Genomic DNA, 19,504 nt, shown 5'->3' on the forward strand with positions numbered 1-19,504 from the left:
CCACCACCGCCTGGCCCGTATTTCTTTCTTTTAAAAGCAATTTAAAGTCCAGGTGTGTTGCCTCTGCTAGTAATCCCACAAAACACAGGCCATATGTGATATTCATATTTTATAGGGTTTGTTGCTGTTGTTTGGGAAGGATTTCTAAAGATACCACAATATACAGAGTGTGTTATCACACAGACTTGTTTTCTTGCTTTTTTAGGCCTTTTCTCACCCCCAGAAAATATAAGCAGCTCTGCACCATCCATAAAATTATTTCAGGAATATAACTCTTTACTACGGCCATGTTAAATTTTTGGGAAATTGGATAAAACAGAACAAGTAACACTTAATAAAGAGAGTGTTAAAATAACAGCAATAGGAACATTGCTTTTCCGTGAAGACTTAACTGAGCTAGTGTATTACACCAAGTCAGTGCAGGAACACGGCAGGTTTTCTCCTGAGCAAAGTCATGAGTGTTGTACCCCATGCAGAAGACAGCAAATACAGCAATGAGTCCTACCCCGTTCTGGTTTTGTTTGTTTGCTCTTTTTCTCTTGACCACAGACAATCTGGCCCTCCTTCTCCCCCAGTGTTTTCCTGAAGTTAAACAAGGAGTTTTCTGATCTAGAGGAACTAGATGTAGAGCATGGCTCTGGTGGTCTTTGCCCGCTGCCCGAATCACAGACCCGGGCACAGCCCATCTGTGGCGTGCTGTCCAGCTTGGGAGCTAAGGAGGGCGGAAGCAGTCTAAGCCTGACTGCCTCCTCACCTTCAATGAACTTTGTATTTAATATGAGGTTCAAGCTGGTATCTCAGGCTCGTAGGCCAGCTTTGGGGGTTTTATAGTTCTCCACTGGGAGCAGTGAGACCCCAGATCCTGAATTTCTTGTAAACAACTAGTTTTCCCCTGATCTGAGTACCTACAGCTGCTCTGAGCACGAGACCTTCAGGAGTTCCTGATGGCAGGAGAGTGGTTTCTGGTGTGTTAGGCTGGGGTGTGGCTATCCTTATATAAGCTGCCCCTGGACACAATAAAGAGGGCATTCTTGGGGGCATCTCTGGCATCAAGGATGACCTGTGTCTCTGTCAGTGTGTCTTTATGTGTTTCAATCTCCAGCCCCTTGCCCTGCTCACGAACTGTATGGTGGTGCATGTAACGCAGATGGGTGTGGTGCGCCACAGTTCTCATATGTGAGAAGCTGCTAGCCGAGCCTTCCACTGGAGGGGAATGGACTAGGGGCTCTTGGTCCAGCATCTTCCTTACACTGAGATTCTGAATGAGATTTATGGTCTGGCAATGCTGAGGCATGCGTGGGCAGCCTATGTGGCGGTTCTCTTGAACTTGTCCATATTGGGCTTCATGGTCTGAGATGATGAAGACGACTGACCAGGTCTCTTCCTCCTCTTCCTTACCCTAGTCTTCCTCATTCTTCCTACGGAAAAGGCCCATAGTCACACCCTTTCCCTTTCTTTCCCCATTCTCAGTTCACCTATGGCTTTTCTGACATTTTGACAGCAGCTCTGCTACATTCCTACACTAATCTCTGTACCCCTTTCTGTCCTGTGCACAGGTCATTTAACAGCAGAGAGGACAAAACAGCCACTAACTGCTCCCAAGCTATCACCTGGAGTCTTCTTTATTTCACAATTGTTCACCGAGAAGTTTTGGAGTTTAAAAAAATTCTTTCATTGGCTGTAATGTAGTATTTTCTGTAATCCTGGTACTCAGAAGGCTGATGCCGATGCAGGAGGATTATAAGTTCAAGGTCATCCTGGCATATAAAAGGAGAATTTGTATCAAAAGAAAAATAAGCAATCATGAAATATTATTTTATTTATTTATTTATTCAGTTATGTATTCAGAACCTGATGATATACCTGTTATTGGAATTGTGAGTCTCTTCCATAATTCATAGTATAACCTTTACCCATAAGAAATTAGCTATTACTAGTTTTTTTTAATCTAAATCTCAGTTTTACAATCTATTACAAATAAACACATCAGTAAAACTGATCAGCTTTCTGTCTTTAAATTTTTTCTTTGTATTATCTATTCTTTTAATTTCTGTGGTGTGTGCATGTGTGTGCATGTATGAGCATGAGTGTGTCTGTGCAGGCATGCATCTGTTCAGATGTGTATCCATACATATGTATACTGTGTGCATGCATGTGTGGCGCATGAACATGAGTGGTGCATGAACACAAGTACACAGATGCACATGATCTTGACAGTACATGTGCAGGCCATATTTCGGCCTTCCTTCTTTAAGGTAGGGTTCTCACTGAAATGAAAGTCCACCCTTTTGACTAGCCTGTCGGGCCAGCAAGCTCCCAGGACCTACCTGCCTCTGCTGGAGGTATTGGTCAGTTCCAGGCATACACACGGTCATGCCTACCTTTCAACATGCTGGGGATCTGAATGTAGGAACTCATGCTTGTATGATTGATACTCGTATCTACAGAGCTGTCTTTTTATCTTTCATACTCTTTTGGAGACCCATGTCCAGGGGCCAAAATTATTATTTTTTTTTAACTTTTGTAAATGTTTTCCAAATTCCAGGACATATTTTCTTGACTCTATTCAGTGCTTACTTTTTTCCTCAACATTTTAAAAATCTGGATATTTAAAGCTGGAGAGATGGCTTAGAAGTTAAGAGCACTGACTGCTCTTCCAGAGAACCAGGGCTCCATTCCCAGTATCGATATGGTGGGTCACCATTGTCTGTAACTCAGTCCCGGGGGATCTGATGCCGTCTTCTGAAGGTCGCCATTGGCACTGCACACTTATTAGATACAGACGAGTTCAGGCAAAAGGCTTATACACATAAAATAAAACTAAATAAAAATTTCAAAAAAGAATCAAGATATTTCAATATGTTCCATGGAATAGCCCATGATGACAAAGTAGAATATTTTCCTAAGTGTAAAATATTGTAATCACTGAGGGAAGCATCGTTTCAGTGTGTGTGTGGCGCATGTGTCAATAGGGCATCTCTGGGGACCAGAGTGCAACTACTGAGTCAGGCCCCTCCTTCCTTCTTTACCAATTCATGTCATCAGAACACCACTGTCAGGCAGCCAGTGCCTTTACTTCTGAGCCATCTTGCCAAACCTCACAATCATTTTTAATCGGCAGACCCACTGGCTGTGTGTCACTTAGGTTAGCTCACCACAGTGTCTCCATGAACATTCTTAAGCTGTATGCATTTTATGCTGCCCAATGGGGCTTCAGTCTTCCCTACCTGAGAGAGCATCCTTGAAAGAACAGGATAGCAATTACATCACCAGGATATTTTGACTAAACCTCCTATGTGCTTGCTTTTAAAGAAGATGGCTTTAACTCTTCATCATGAATTGCAACATACCTCACTTGCCACTACTGAGCTCAGGGTAACACAGGGTTTTCTCCTGGCCTCCTGACCCCAGACCATGTCCCTGCCAGCTTTTCTCTGATGGTCAAAATCAACTCCAGGTTGGACTTGATTTTGAAGGAAATCAGTAACTTATTATGTCTGATGTTCCAGGCCTCCTGTCTTGACAAATTGCCTTTGTAAAATATGGGTACCTCTCCATAGCCACTGGCGGGCTCGGAAATCTGAAACAGTCTCCCACAGTAATAGAATTCCTAATAAAGTATGAATAATTCAATATCTGAATCTTTAAAAAATCATGATGACAAAATTGAAAGACACCGATATCATAGTAAATAAATAAAACTTTATTAACTTTTTTATTTAAAATAAATTAATCTAACATAAAGTGAAGTTAGACAAAATTATTTTGAAGAATTCTTTTTAAAATCCAACCTGGCTACCAAACTAAAAGCTTTACATCATTCGACAATGAATGCACTCATTGGTGAGAGCACCGAGGATACCCAGGAGTGGGAGGGAGGGGAAAGAAAGGGAAGAAAGGGGAGGGGGAAGAGGAGGGAAATACAGGAAGGGAGGGGGAAAGGCAAAGAGAAAGATAAAGGCCAAGAGGAGGGAAGGAAAATGAGGAAATTATAAACACAGGGACGTTTTGGAGTCTAAACACAATTTCTTTTTAACAAAAAGACGTTTAGAAGTAATAAATTAATTCTCCAGTTACTTATAATTCCTTGGATATAGTGCATTAAAAGCCAACATGTGACTTAGACAGATTTAGCAGAACTTGCTTCTTGGATTCCTGACACAACTTTAGAAATCTATCCTATGTCTCAAAATCTTCACCATCCAGGGAATACAGAGTTTGTTGTAATGGTTTCTTCAATAAAGTCCTCACTGTGCCCCTGTGATTCAGAACACGGGCAGGGTTTCTAGTCACATCCAGGGATGTCAAGGGAACCTAAAGGATGGATGAGATTGTAGATGGAAGAGGAAAACAGTAACCAGGACAGAACAGCCTTGCTTCTCCAGGGAACCAGCCAAGCCAGGCCGTGTAGGACAATGTGGTAGCGACGGTCGCTTTCTGTGGGCTGGACTGTGATGGGCAATGCCTGCGTCCTGCCTGTGGCGTGGTGACTTGAGTAAACTTGAGATTATTAGTTCAAAACCCTCCATCCTGACCAGGGACTGCTGCCATCTAACCCCAGCAGGGGTCACAGGGCTTGACCTGCCCCTTAAGAGGTCATGTTGCCTCACTGAGATGGTACCCGGAAGAGCAGAGGACTCCAGTCACAATATCATGTGATATTGTGATGCTGATAATAGGTTGAATCTAGGAGTCTGTGAAGGGTTCTCCATTGGTGGACAGCCGTCAAGCTCCCCAAAGAGAAGCTGCACCTTAGCCGTCTTCCCTACCTGGCATCATGGTGCCAAGGAACTTCTAAGTGAGCTGCTCCTCTCCACGTCTGGAACTGAAGACTTATCATGTAGCACCCAGAGCTTCCAGACCTTTCCTCCTCACCAGAGCCTGTCCATCATCCCCAGAGGCTGGACAAACTCAAGAAGAATTTTGGCAGGTTTTGCTCAGTGGCAGCCTCCACAGCCCAGGTGCACAAAAGTGCGAACAGAAGGCAGTAAAGCACAGAATGAAGAACACCTCCAGGCCCACTGGGGAGCGGTCCATGGGGCGGCACCAAGGTTCTTGACCACAGCTAACTACCAGTCACTCTCTCAGTCCTCCCTTGGGAACGGAGGTCATCGTGCATTGAAGTCCCTAATCCCATCTTCTCACCGGTTTTCAGGTATCAGCATTGGCCGCTTGCCCAGGGCCAGTTTCTCTCCTTGGACCAAACATCAAAGATCAGTCAGTTTGGTTAGCATTTCTTTCTGGAAGTGCTGTATAAGATGGATAGGGACCACATGCTGGGGGCGCGGCCACACTCCTTCAAAGAGGAGATGACACAGACTAGGAAATCCCAGCCCAGAGACGGTTCTCGGAGTTTGATGGATGCTTCCCTTCCTCACGTCTATGTTCAGCCATATCTCTTTCCAGGTGTTTCTTTCGTAAACAGAATAGAATTTCTCGTAAAGGCTAGCTCTTTATCACGGGTCACGACTATGGCTGTGCTGTGGTAGTCCTGTCTCCTGGGATATCCCCAGGCCAGGTGGCAACATACTGCTGAGTTGCGGTGTCTGTCCTCCAGAATGCTCGGCTGCATTCTGTGGCCTTTATTAATCCCCATAGCCACACTACAGCCACTCCTATAATGTATATAATACTTGTGAAAGGTTATTTTTAAAAACCAAATAGTATTTATGAGGTCTTTATCCCATGTGTTCATTGGACCTACTCCAATGAATCCACTGACACTTCTCTTTCCAAATGTCAAAACACCCTTCTAGGACAATGTCTTTCAGCCCATGTATGTGGGTCATTACTGCACTGACTAGTTTTATGTCAATTTGACACAAGCTAGAGTCATCAGAGAGGAAAGAGACTCAATTCAAAAAAACGTTCTTCTAAGGTTGAACTGCAGATAAACCTGTAGGGCATTTTACTAATTAGTGATTATTGTGAGCAGGCCTATCTACCACCCCTGGGCTGGTGGTCCTGGGTTCTCTACGAATGCAGACTGAGCAAGCCATGGGAAGTAAGCCAGTACACAGCACTCCTCCATGGCCTCTGCATCTGATCCTGCCTCCAGGTTCTTGCCCTGTTTGAGTTTTTGTCCTGACTTCCTTTGATCACGAACTGTGATGTGGAAGCCTAAGCCAAATAAACCCTTTTCTCCCCAAGTTGCTTTGCTAGTGGTGTTCTATTACAGCAATGGAAACCCTGACTAAGACAATTGCATTTATTATTACTTGCATTGTTGAACCAACCCTGCATCTCTGGAAAAAAGCCAACTCAGTCACGGCAGGTAGTCTTTTTGATGTATGCCTGTGCTAGGATTGCAAGTATTTTACTGAGTATGTTTTGATCCATGTTCACAAGGGCAATTTGGCCTCTTCTCTTTCCTTCTACCTCGCCTGATTATTTGCTAGTTTTCTTGCTTCCCTGCATTCTTTCTTTGGTTGCCATGTCTTTATCTGGTTAGGTATGAGCATGAAACTGGTTGTATAGGAAGAGTTTGAGAGTGCTCCTCCTGTTTGTGTATTTTGTGTTTGTTTCTTGATTTCTTTTTGACCCATCCATCATGCAGTAATGTTTAATCTCTGGTCCCAGTGAACTTGATGCCCACTTCTGTCTTCTGAGGGTACTGGGCACACATGAGGTCCTCAGATGTGTATTCACAGAAAACACCAACCCCATGAAAAAGAAAAAAATAAATAAAGGAGCAAACCACTATGCCTGAAAAACAAAAACAACAACAGGAAAGAAATCTCAGAGGCCTTCCTTCTACCCAGAGAATAAAAATACAGGGAGGTAGAAGACAGCTGAGCTTGCAGTTCGTTGGTGGCTGGGCATCTTCTGTCTCTTAAAAGGGAAGTTTTAAAGGATAAAGAAAGGAAAGTAAAGGAAGACAATGAGATGGGAGGGGTGGAAAGAAATTAAGAAGATCATTCTTAAATTAACACATCATGAGGCCCAAACAGACAGTCTATCAATTGTGTTAAAAATACAACCATTAGGTACTGTGTTAAAATACAGCCACTAGTGCTATAGAAATGTTGTGTTTGTTATTATCCTCATGTTGTACTTAATTTAACTGATACATGACTTTAAAGGATTAGGGAAAAAACTATATGTGGACACAAGATTCATTAGGGTTTCACGCTCGCACCCCAGGCAGCTGCGGCAAACGCCCCTAGCAAACTCTTCAGAGCACTTTGAACATTCAGGGTTGCCAGACTTCACTGGCAGTGCTAGCATCTCTTGACTGCTAACATGTGTTCTTTCAAATGAAGAGGTTAGCTATTGTATTTTTTATAAACTTATTTTAGGAACTAAATTGCCCTAAAATTACTATAAGCTTCTTAAATACTACTAAGGAATTATTTACTTGGACATCATTCGTGTAATAAAAAATAAAGGTCATTTGTTCTTATAGCTGAGATGTTTCTCAACTAAATTAAAAAAATGCATCAAAAAAATGGCGTTTGTGATTCTCACAGATGATAGGAAAGTCTGTCCAAAAGTCATCCAACAGAGGGTCTGTGACAGCATTAGATCCCTCGGTTCTTGGCTCACATTCATTGCACCTGCACAACCTCAGCAATAGTATTCTGGTCTATAATCGTCACACTTAGAGTTCAGCTGAGAGTCCGCACTTGCCCGAGAGCACAGCAGCAACTTCTCTGTGTCATCTCTGTGCCTCCGTGTCCACAGCTCTCCTATACTTTGTGACCTGGGCGACAGAGTCTCAAACTGGATATATGTCTCTTTCGCCAAATCATCTTCCCAGAAAGTGTCTGATGAACATTGTAGTTTACACACTTTATATAATAAAAAACAAATTAGGGGCACGACTATAACACAGGCAGTGCTGGTCACCACGATGAGGAATGACCACTGGGAGTCACGTTCTTCCACTCCGTTGGTAGAAAACACGATACACTGGTCCTTCCGAGGAGCCACTCCTTTGGGACAGACACATGCCACATACTGACTGCCGGGTTCTAGGCCATCTATGGTTGCCTGGTTCTCGCCATAGTCTGCATCCGCTAGCACCAGGTCCTCCTCTCCGTACTTAGAATACAGCACAGTCACAGCAGCCCCCCGTGTGGTGACGTTCCACGTCAAAGTCGCGCTCACTCCAGTCTCGCTGGCCACCCTGAGGTCGGCTATAGAGACATTTGTTTCCGTGGGCATCGCCTGATCCAACAGTGCCAACTCCTCTTTCTTACTCGCGCTGACGGGCGGAAACTTACTTCCGTTCTTTTCTAGCTTTGCATAGCTTTTCCCGCCGGGGTGGAGCGGGAGTGGCTGGTGGCTCGTCCTGACGGTGCTTTCCGAGCTGCTGGTTTTTACACTCGTGGGTGCAGAAGCAACAGAGAAGACAGGAGGCAAAGAGAAGGAAGAAGGAGGTGGTGGAGACGTAGACAGAGCAGTTGAGGGGGTGGAATAGGAAGAAGTGGAAGAGAGGCCGGGTGGCAACCGTGACTTAGGTAGAGGTGGTGCGCTTCCTGCTCCCTGCTGAGGATCCTCAGCAGGGCGCTCTCCGGGGTTTCTTTCTGAAGTGTCTGGTAATAGGGTGGTAGTAACGGTGCCAACAACGGTCACAGACACCACAGCTTCCGACGTCCCAGCTAGGTTCTTGGCTTTACATCTGTAATCCCCAGCATCCCTGTAGGAGATGCCCGTCAGGCTCATGATGGACCATCTGGCTCCTTCTCCTGGAGACTCCTGGATTACTAGGAGAGAACACACGAGAGCTCTGTGACAGGTAGGAGCACTCATACAAACTAGGATTGACAGAGATTCTGTGTGCGTCCCTCTCACACAGTCGGGGGAAAGGGCACTTTGTACGGTGGGTGAGGATGAGGAAAATGGTTCACATGAAGTCTGGGACCTGCCAAGAGCTGCCGGGTCTGTCTGTTTGGGAAATGACCCCCTAAAAGTGTTTAGGGATGGAAATCAGAAGAACCAGGTCTCCCCAGCAGCACGCAGTTGTACGCAAGGAAACTGATATGTACAGACTCAAGTCTCTGTGTTTGGGGAAAAATTCGGATTAGAAAAACTAATCTCAAAATCTCCTTCCAATTCTGATTGTGAATCTATAAAATGTTTATCATAAGACTTAGGGTTACGCAGGAAGACAACAACAACAAAAAGGCTTTACTTAACGGTTTTTCAAGACTTTTTTCTCATTGTAATTTAATGAGTCTATGCAAATACCCAGTAGGCACCAAAGGTCATGTTTTGGCATAAGGGAGCTATGACTTTTATTCTAAACTATCTGTCCCCTTTTTTGTTTGTTTGTTTGCTTGCTTGCTTGCTTGCTTGCTTGGGACAGGGTTTCTCTGTGTAGCCCTGGCTGTCCTGAAACTCGTTCTGTAGACCAGGCTGGCCTCACACTCTGAGATCTGTCTGTCCTTGCCTGCTGAGGGCTGGGATTAAAGGCGTGGGCCACCACTGCCTGGATGTCATCCACTCCATAAGAAACTCAGATAAACTAGAGACTTATAAGCTCACTTGTTTGCAGAGTACTATATAGAAATATACAGAAAATTGCAATATTTTTTAGCTAAACACTAGAATGTTATCTGAAATGAAGACAGAAGCTTCCTGGAGGACAATATTACATAAAGCAGGGTACCAATAGCCCAGATGTGAACTCAGTAGCAATGTGTCAGCAGCCTACAGGACTATTAGACCTTCACTTTTTATTCCATCAAGCTTTATGTGTTTCAATCTCAATTGTCATTTTATTTTGAAGAGTCCCAAGACTAATCTTATCTTTGCTTAAGTGAGTCGAACCCTGGATTGATCACCACAGGGTTTAAAAAGCCTATATAATTAATATTTCCAAAAATTATATTTCTGCCCCATAGTAAGCACTCTGTGTAATTGAGTGTTTAAATAGAGTTGTTCAAAATTTGTATAAAAGTCTTTTTAAAAATGTTTCCAAGATTTTTCACTTTAAAGTGAGTGTATCCAAGGTAACTGAACAGGACAAAAGACTTGGTGGCCTTCGTTTATTTACCTGGACGTGCAAAAAGAGCTCTATGGTCTAATTCTTTTCTAAGTAGTTATATAAAGTGAGAAAATATTGATCGATAAAATGTACTCTTGAAATCCCCTGTGTCCAGGGAGCTAGGACTATATAGCACAGAAAGCCCTAGGTTTGATTCCAAGTACCAAAACAAAATTTCATTTGAATTTGTAGGCTAAAGGTATAATTTGCTGGTAGAGCACTTGTCTGGCCCTGGAGTCGGTTTCCATCACTGAAAACAAAACCAACACTATGAATCTTGGTGTTATAAGAATTAACCAGCCATTTAAAATTTGTACAAAAGAACTGGATGTGGAGGTATGTGCCTTTAATCCCAGCATTCCAAGGTAGAGGCAAGCAGATCTCTGAGTTTGAGGCCAGCCTGATCTACAGGACTAGTAACCAGAGACACATGAAGAAGAAACCCTGTCTTAGAAAAAAAAAAAAAAACAGAGATGGCTCAGCAGTAAAGCGCACTGACTGCTTTTCCAGAGGATCTGGGTTCAATTCCAGGCACCCACATGGCAGCTTACAACTGTCTGTAACTCCAAGTTATGACACCTTCACATAGACATATATGCAGGCAAAACACTAATGCAAATAAAATAAATAATTTTTTAAAAAGATGTAAAAAAGAAAAATAATAATAAAATAAAATTTTCACAAAAAAACCATGAAATGAAATCCACATTTTTTTTATTTTAAAAACATTTATTTATTTATTATGTATACAATATTCTGTCTGTGTGTATGCCTGCAGCCCAGAAGAGGGCACCAGACCCCATTTCAGATGGTTGTGAGCCACCATATGGTTGCTGGGATTTGAACTCAGGACCTTTGGAAGAGCAGGCAATGCTCTTAACCTCTGAGCCATCTCTCCAGCCCCTGAAATCCACATTTTTGTAAACTTGTTCACGCTGGAATACTAATCGTACCTGTATAATTAACTGGTGAGCCGCTGGATCTGGTCCACGTCAGCTGTGGGGTGGGGTAGCCAGTGGCATCACACCTCAGCAGGACATTACTACCCACAGCTGATGTGATCTTGGTAGCTGAGGTCATCACTGACGGCTTCAGACACTGTTCCAGCTCCGCTCTCTGAAACAAGACTCCTTCGAGGCGCTCTGGTTCACTGCAGACCATCAGAGGGTCAAGAAGTACAATGCTGTGGTCAGCAACTTTCGACAATTCAATCACTTTGGAAATGTGACAGTCGCAGAACCAAGGGTTGTCCTGTAAACCTAAAACACAAACACAGAGTGGAAAGGAACAGTGAAGGTCGCCCTGATGAATTAAATTGGCAGTGCACCTTGTCTTGTGGCAGAAGGTTGACACACTATCTCCCTAACAGATGAAGCTCTGGGAAGGACAAAGTACAGTCACCTGCAGGTCAGCTGAGGTTGCTGGCTTCTAGTCCCTCTGTGCCCCAGCTTCTTAACCTCTAAAATGAAAATAATAATAATAATAATACCAACTTCCTCATAGGATCATTGGGATTAAATGAGAGGGTATAGTATTTGGAGTAAATGCTGGGAAATAGTAGCTACGAGTATTAACAACTTCTAGTGTTCTGTTCTCTACTTAAGGGAATGCCCAGGAAGAATACTGAAGCTGTTGTTGTGGGAACAGAGGAGCTTCTTGTTAGTAAAGGTGGTCACAGCAGAAGAACCATTCAGTATAAAAGACCCAAAGTCACTGGGCCCATTCTCAGCCTTTCCAAAATTACCAAAAAACAAGAAAGGCTTTCAGAACAATCTGCAATGAGACTTGGAAAGTTCTCGGAGAGACCGAGGGTAGAACATGTCTCTAAAGATGCACCCTGCAAGTAGTGGCCTTGTCACAAACTTGAGAAGAAGGTTGGCTTTAGGGACCTGTAGTTACAGCTTTTGCAATAACATGGGACCCGAGCTGAGAAGTGAGCAGAGAACTGTGATTTCAGGAGGCCTAGCAGTGCTGGACACCGAATTGACTGCAGGGCGATGTTTCCAATGTGACTTATGGGTCCTGTAACAGCAGGCCATGAGGGCTCATTCTTCTGCCAGGACTGGTTACTTTTTAATCTCCTACTGGAGGAGTTTGTTCTTCTCCTGTGGGTGCATAACCTTGAGTTCTTCTCTCTTACTTTTAAATCCCATGACTCTGTGACTGGTCTGATAATTAATGCCAATTTGCACTCTTTTCTTTTAATACTTTAATTTTAATATTTTAATTTTCTTTTAATATTTTAGTACTGAAGGATCACCCAGTTGTGTTGTAAGCAGACTTCTTGGTTTCTTATATTAATAACTGAGTATGTCTAGGAAACCTAGGCTGAAATCCTAATTCTAGAAAGCTCCACAACATTATGCAATGTGTGATAATCTCTCCCAGAATGTATATAAAATGTAGCTCTTCAGCCGCAGATTTACTTAGGAAAAAATACACTTAATTAGAAGAAAAGAGATGTCGGAAAAATGAAATATTACAATCTGGTAAACCAGAAAGCCTCTAAAATGATCTTTCTGAATCAGCCTGTACAAAAAAAAAAAAACCATTCCAAAAGAGACCAAAAACCTTTAATATAAGACCTTAAACTAAGAAGGTACCAGAGGAAACATGTCAAGATATAAGCATAAACAAATTTCTGAATAAGACTTCAATACCTTAAAAAGTAATAGCAAGAACCAACAGATGGCATTGTATCAAATAAAAAGGTTCTGCACAGCACAGGAAGCAATTAGCAGCAAAGAGACAACCAATTGACAGAATGGGAGAAAATTCTATCCAGCCATTCATCCAACATGGGAGCGGTAACCAGGATTCATGCAGAACTCAAAAAATTAAATAGGAGGAAATATTTTTCAATCCATCAAAAACATGAAGCCTGTTCATTCCAGTTTTGAAACATCTAAGGTCAAAGTACAGTTTTTAACATGTGAATAGAAACAGTTTTACAAGGACTGACCGCGGTCACACATCCACCTTGTGTTTTTTTCATGGGGACAAAGGTACAAAAAGTCCCAGGGTTAAACTATTACTTACATTCTTTGAAGGAACTACACCAACCACAATCACAGCCTTTGCATTAATTAATTTATTTCATGACTATTCTCGGATGGGGCCACTTCATGCCTTCTGAAAGAGAAATTCAATGTGTTTCATGCATCAGAACAGCTGGGTTACATAGGCTCTTTGATTGTATGTGTGCGTGTGTGTGTGTGTGTGTGCGCGCGCGTGGGTGTGCATGCACACGTGAGGAAAGACAGAAACAGATTCTTGTACAAAGCTTATTCTGCAAGCCCTGCCCTTCACAGCCAAGCTGAGGCCTCGTTTAGCTTGTGGAGACTGCTGGGCAGCCATGCAATGGGAAAGGAGAGTCTTCAACAAATGATGGTGGCTGGGACAGCCAGACCTCTAGAAAATAACAAACCACTACTCCTGCTTTGCGCCATATACAGAGACTGTTTTGAGGTGGATCGTAGTCATAAGTGTATAAGATAACAGACATAATGTGAAAAATAAATTGCAAGATTCTGCCTATAAAGAAAGCAGAGTCCCTCCGTGATCTTGGGGTGGGTGGACACCTACTTGGATTTGTCAAGCAACACACACACACACAAACACACACATACACACACACACACACACATCCCTAAAACCATGCATATCAAGATATCTACACATAAGATGCCCAGAAGTTTGTGAGCTCACCAAGAATAATTCTTCTCGGTGGAAGATCCAGGCTTCTAGAAGGTGTCACAGCTAAATGGGACCAGCTCTCCAGGAAATCTGGTGGCAGTGTGGCTATTCTGTTGCTTGACAAATCCAAGTAGGTAAGGTTCTTCAGATATCTGACCACCTCATTTGGCACACGGGTTATTCTGTTATTGTGCAGGTCCAGTGTCCTCAGGTGGGGCGTGTCCAGCAGAGACGCCCAAGGGAAAGCAGTCAGAGAATTGCCATCCAAACGCAGCTCATGCAGTTGCTTTAGGTTATAGAAGCTGCCAGGTTCTATGCTGGCCACTGAGTTGTAAGTAAGCCAGAGGTACTGCAGCTCCACCAGGTAGTAGAAGGCCTCTGTGGGGATTCTTTGGACCACAGTCTTCTCTATTCGAAGCTTCACGGTGTCCACGGGGAAGTTTGTAGGGACTTCATTCATGTCCAGGTCATTACACAACACTGACCTGGTGTCACAAGAGCAAGGTCAGAAGATCGACTCTCCAAGACTCATCTTAAAATAAAGCCTTATTTGAAACATGTATCTATTTTTAATTCCCTACTAGTGTTTTACAAAACATTTGGTTAGTCTGGAAAATCTATTTATTAATAATGCCACATTGTCATCATCATCATCTCCTTCCTCACCTTTATCATAATATGGCAACCATTAAATTGAACCATACAAAATGGCCATTCTCACAGTAAAGTTGATCAAATCTGAGCAATTTCATGGTGTTCAATGGATATTTATGAAGGACCTTTCACGCTAGGACTTTGAAATACAGATCACACTCGTCTCTTTATTAATCATCCTGCCTGTCCAAAGAGGCAGATACTGCATGACATGCCAGGCAAGTGCTGGACCACTGAGCTGTACCTCAGCTCTAATCATTATTCAGTTAAAGTTGTGATTTTCTTCTGTTAAAATTTGTTTCAAGAACCCATTGTTTATTTCAATTGTCAAAGTCCAAGAATTCATTGTTTATTTCAATTGTCAAAGTCCCAAGAATTCATTTATTTTTTTAGCAAATATTCTAAAAAAAAACAAAAAAACAAAAAAACAAACAAAAAAAAAAACACCCAGAGTCTACTGTGCCTGACTAACAAGAGTCCATTTTGTATTTGCCTGCACGTTAAGGGATTCCTGTGCATCCTAAAGGAATTATAATTCTTACTAGGTTAAAGCAATGTAGAGGCTTAATAACTTCTCTGAGGGCCTATAAAGTGTGAACAGGTGCTATTTTCTAAACATAATTTACTTTTGTAAATTGTTTTTTTAAAAAAAACTAATTATTAACCTCACTGACTTCACTCTTGGTCTTCTTGCTACGAAGGTGTTAGTGGACAATGTCTCCAGATGAAATGGGAAACTCTGAAAGCAGATTACATGGATAAGCTTGCAGCTCCGACCCAGCCTCACTCTCTTGTACTTTCTGTAACAATTCTGCTCCCTCCCACCCCATACTGAACGTTGATCTCCAGAGAGGAGCATTTTGTGCATGTGAGTGTAATAAATTTTTGCAAGACAGAAAGTTCTTTTGGAATTTCAGAGAATCTTTTGAGGCATCTGAGAGGTGAACTGTTGCTCACAATAAAAATTATAGGGCAGTGGGCCACCAGCTAAGAAAAACTGAACCAAGACTCATGGAATTTAAACTTCCCCTGATTTTTAATAAACAATTTGCTTTCATAAAGTCAGGATGATTTGCTTGTGTCCTCTTCACCAGGACAGTCAGAATACTTAGCAGCAAAGAGAGGGGCATACCTTGATCCCGAGCCGTCGTTCCTGCCGTGATGATCACAGGTGCACTGCGCAGGACAGACGCAGCTCACGCCTCCCAGAAAACACAACACAAGGCACAGACAGGCAAGGAGCCACATGGCTCCAAAGTGGTCCTCGGAACAGAAGGTAAGAGGCGAGTCAAGAGCATGTGGAAGCTGGTGTGCCGGGATGCCAGCCGACATTTACCATCAGCAGCTTAGCCAGATTAGCAGAGATCTGCAGCTATTTAACCTTCAAGTGTCTTGCAGGGGATCAATCCACCCAGTCTTTGAATATGGGCTCGGCCAGGTAACACGCTTGCCACAGCAGTGAAGATCTCACTCATCAGGAAAATTTCAATAGCTGCCCATGTCTAGATTTGCAAGGAACCCTTATCGGGCCCCTTTCCTGTAGAGGGAACTGTCACCATAGCTTAAGAGCATATCCAGTGTTAAATAGAGCTCAGTGTCGGGCTCGAGAGATGGCTCAGTGGTTAAGAGCACTGACTGCTCTTCCAGAGGTCCTGAGTTCAATTCCCAGCAACCACATGGTGACTTTACTTCACATAGAGTTACCAGCGTTGCCCCACCCTGCTCATCTCCCAAATCCAAGTAAGCTTGACCCATGTCATTGCCGTTGTGTGAAAACTCTTGAATCCTCTCCTGATGTGTCAGGGCTACAGCTCCAGTGACAGTACGTCCTGAGTCTCTCCAAGGTCATCTCCGTATCCACATGATTTTCCCAAGCATGTTCATTTCTAGTGAAGGTACTTATTTCTATTCAAAACCATATTTCACTCCACGTTTGGAGCACCAAAATCCTAGAGATGAGCTGAGGGCAGAGGATTCAGCTCAATTGGAAGAGTGTTTTCCTGGTATGAACAAACCACTGGGTCCAGTCTCCAGCACCACATAAAACTGGGTATGGAGGTATGTGCGTAGTCTCAGCAGTTGAGAGGTGAAGGCAGGACAACCAGATATTCAAAGTTGTCCTCAGTACATAACAAACTGGATGTCAGCCTTATAATGGACACCCTCTAAAGAAGAGTCTCAGAAGGTCAATTGGCATGTCTTTTAGCAATGTTTAGCAACAAAATCATTTTTGAGACATTGTCTCACTATGTAGACCAGGCTGGCTTTGAACTCATAGAGCTCTATCTGCCTCTGCTGGGATTAAAAGTCTGCACTACCTCACCCAGCTACAGGGAATAAACTTTTAATCTAACTTAAAATCTACCTCCACACACAAAATAAGTGAAATTCATGATGATAATAAAAATATTTCATCTTCATAGTATGTGACTCTATCATGTTTAGACATAGAAGAATGAGTTCTATAAAAATAAGAATATTACGTGATGTTATCAAGCACTCATAGAATTCATATATAGACAATACAGTCTGGAAAACATTGCTCCTTCTAAAAAATAATCACATTGCAGCTGTTCAGAGACTACACAATTCACTTGTTCAGCAAATATTTAATGAATTCTTGCCAACCTCTGAACCAAGTTCTAAAGGGACAAAGATAAGCAACACCCGGTCCCTAAGCAATACCTAAGGAAGCCAAATGATGGAGACACAGGCCAACGAGGAGGTGAAGGAACATCGTGTTCAGACTGTGTTATCAGGCCAAGCTTTCCTGTTGGGTGGCCCCTGAGCTCCCAAGCAAGTAGAGAGAAGCGGGAAAAGGTGTGCTCTGTCTGTCTGTGTGTGTGTTTGTGTATGTGTGTGTGTGAAACTTCAAGAGAACCTCAGGGAAGCACAAGCATTTTCTGTTGCTCAGAGCTAAGCATCTGAGGCTGAGGGTGCAGAGGAAAGGCCTTAGATACCCAGTTAAAGAGCCACACTCAGCCTCCAGACAACAAAAACATAAAGGTTAAGCTGTGAGTGGCTAGTCAGGTCAACAGATTACATGGATTTCCTGGTGGCTGTGTGGAAAGGTATAGAGCAGTGATTCTCAGTCTTCCTAATGCTGCGATCCTTTAACACAGCTCCTAATGTTGTGGTGACCCCAAACATAGAGTTATTTTTGCTACTTCCTGTCATTTTGCTACTGTTATGAATTATAATGTAAATATCTTGTATGTAGGATATCTGATATGGGAAAGGGTTGTTGGACACCCCCATCACCAAGGGGTCACAGTTCACAGGCTGAGAGCCCCTGGTTTAGAACAGGCAGGAGGGAAGCTGGAGGCTTTTAAGTAGGCACCACTAGCTATGGTCCAAGTGAACAGCCGTGAGTCACAACCTCCCTGTTCTGGTAAAAGTGTGGAGAATATGGTTTTGAGAAATAGAGGCGGAAGAATCACTTGATTGGGTGTGGGGATGAAGAAGACTGGATTTAAAAACGATCCCAAGGTTTCCCAGTGCTCGGAACACAGTGATGGGTAGTAACTCTGGGTTAGTGAGCACAAGAGGAAAAAAATAAGCTGGTGGCAGACCTCTGCTCACTAAGTGACCAAAATGGTCTTTATATTATCAGGTTTATGGATGTTTTGACCTAGAGAAGCAGGACATGGCCAACTAAGTATAGAAAAGCTGTTTAGTGACAAAGTATCAAGCTAGTTAGCCCAACGGCTACAGGGAACCAGATTCAATGATTATAGTCAGTCTTATTGTATAAATTAGTTGATTGATAGTGTTAAAATATTAGTGCACAGCTTACATTCATTATAGTAAAGTGAAGTTATCCTTTGTTGGTAAACATGAACTCAAAGTTCTGCAAACTAGAACTCACAGTCAGTTCTCTAGATAATGTGTCCAATACTGCTGGCCATCTAACTGCTCTGTGACTATTGTCTCTCCCATCTAACTGCTCTCATGACCCTTGCTGTCATTTTGTCTCTGTAAGCAGCTTAACTGCAGGGGCTGAACAAGCCAGCAGCTCCTGGCACAAAGCTCTCAGGAGGCCGGGCGATGGTGGCGCATGCCTTTAATCCCAGCACTTGGGAGGCAGAGGCAGGCAAATCTCTGTGAGTTCAAGACCAGCCTGGTCTACAGAGCTACTTCCAGGACAGGCTCCAAAGCCACAGAGAAACCCTGTCTCGAAAAAACAAAAAACAAAAAAACAAAAAACAAAACAAAACAAAAAAAACCAACAAAGCTCTAAGGAGTACAACACATTTTAATGTTGTCACAGGAGAATTACAAAAAGATGAGACGTCTCTCTGGGACCAGGCTGAGGAAGAAAGTCTCTCTGGGGCCAGGCTGAGGAAGAAAGTCTCTCTGGGGCCAGGCTGAGGAAGAAAGTCTCTCTGGGGCCAGGCTGAGGAAGGAAGTCTCTCTGGGGCCATGTTCAGGAGAACTTTGACCTTTCAGCTAAGGGATCCTGATGTGAGATTCCCCTCTATGCTATGAATACATTTTATTACCATTGATTAATAAAGAAGCCGCTTTTGCATATGACAGGGCAGAATAGAGCTAGGTGGGAAAACTGACTGCAAGGAGAAGGTGGAGCCAGGCAGATGCCATGTAGCTGCCAAAGGAGAAAGATGCCAGAACCTTACCTGTAGTCCATAGCATCATTGTGATATACAGATTAATAGAAATGGGTTAATTTAAGTTGTAAGAGCTAGCTAGAAATATGCCTAAGCTATAGGCCAAACAGTGTTGTAATTAACATAATTTCTATGTGATTATTCAGGTTAGGCAGCAGGTAAATGAAAAAGCAGTCTCTGTTTACAAATGGTACCCACCATCTGGGGCATAGATCCACATAAGATCTAAAAAAGCTTAAGAAAAAAAATAGAGGGCTTCTAGACCAACAAAAACAGGAGCCAAGCATAGCTTCTTGGTAGCCTCATTTGGTTTTTTCAGATAGGCTCTCTTTGCTGACTGGCCACAAGCAGAGGCACGGCTCCTTTAAGAAATGGCTTCCTGAATTTGGGATCAACCTACCCCTGGACCCAGCAATACCACTCTTGGGAATATACCCAAGAGAGGCCCCATCATACAACAAAAGTATATGCTCAACTATGTTCATAGCAGCATTGTTCGTAATAGCCAGAACCTGGAAACAACCTAGATGCCCTT

General features: G+C 43.0%; 1 protein-coding gene across 1 annotated transcript; it reads right to left on the reverse strand.

Annotated features, from left to right (window-relative positions):
* Window positions 1-7,448: 7,448 nt before the first annotated feature.
* On the reverse strand, window positions 7,449-15,638 carry Lrit3 (leucine rich repeat, Ig-like and transmembrane domains 3). The gene is made up of 4 exons (XM_005357271.2): window positions 15,474-15,638; window positions 13,700-14,172; window positions 10,945-11,250; window positions 7,449-8,708 (listed from the first exon to the last, which is right to left on the reverse strand). The coding sequence occupies exons 1-4, from the start codon at window positions 15,587-15,589 to the stop codon at window positions 7,567-7,569; spliced, it is 2,037 nt and encodes a 678-aa protein (XP_005357328.1). The 5' UTR covers window positions 15,590-15,638; the 3' UTR covers window positions 7,449-7,566.
* Window positions 15,639-19,504: the final 3,866 nt, after the last annotated feature.

Source organism: Microtus ochrogaster, chromosome 21 (assembly GCF_000317375.1).
Source record: "Microtus ochrogaster isolate Prairie Vole_2 chromosome 21, MicOch1.0, whole genome shotgun sequence".
Classification (NCBI taxonomy): Eukaryota; Metazoa; Chordata; class Mammalia; order Rodentia; family Cricetidae; genus Microtus; species Microtus ochrogaster.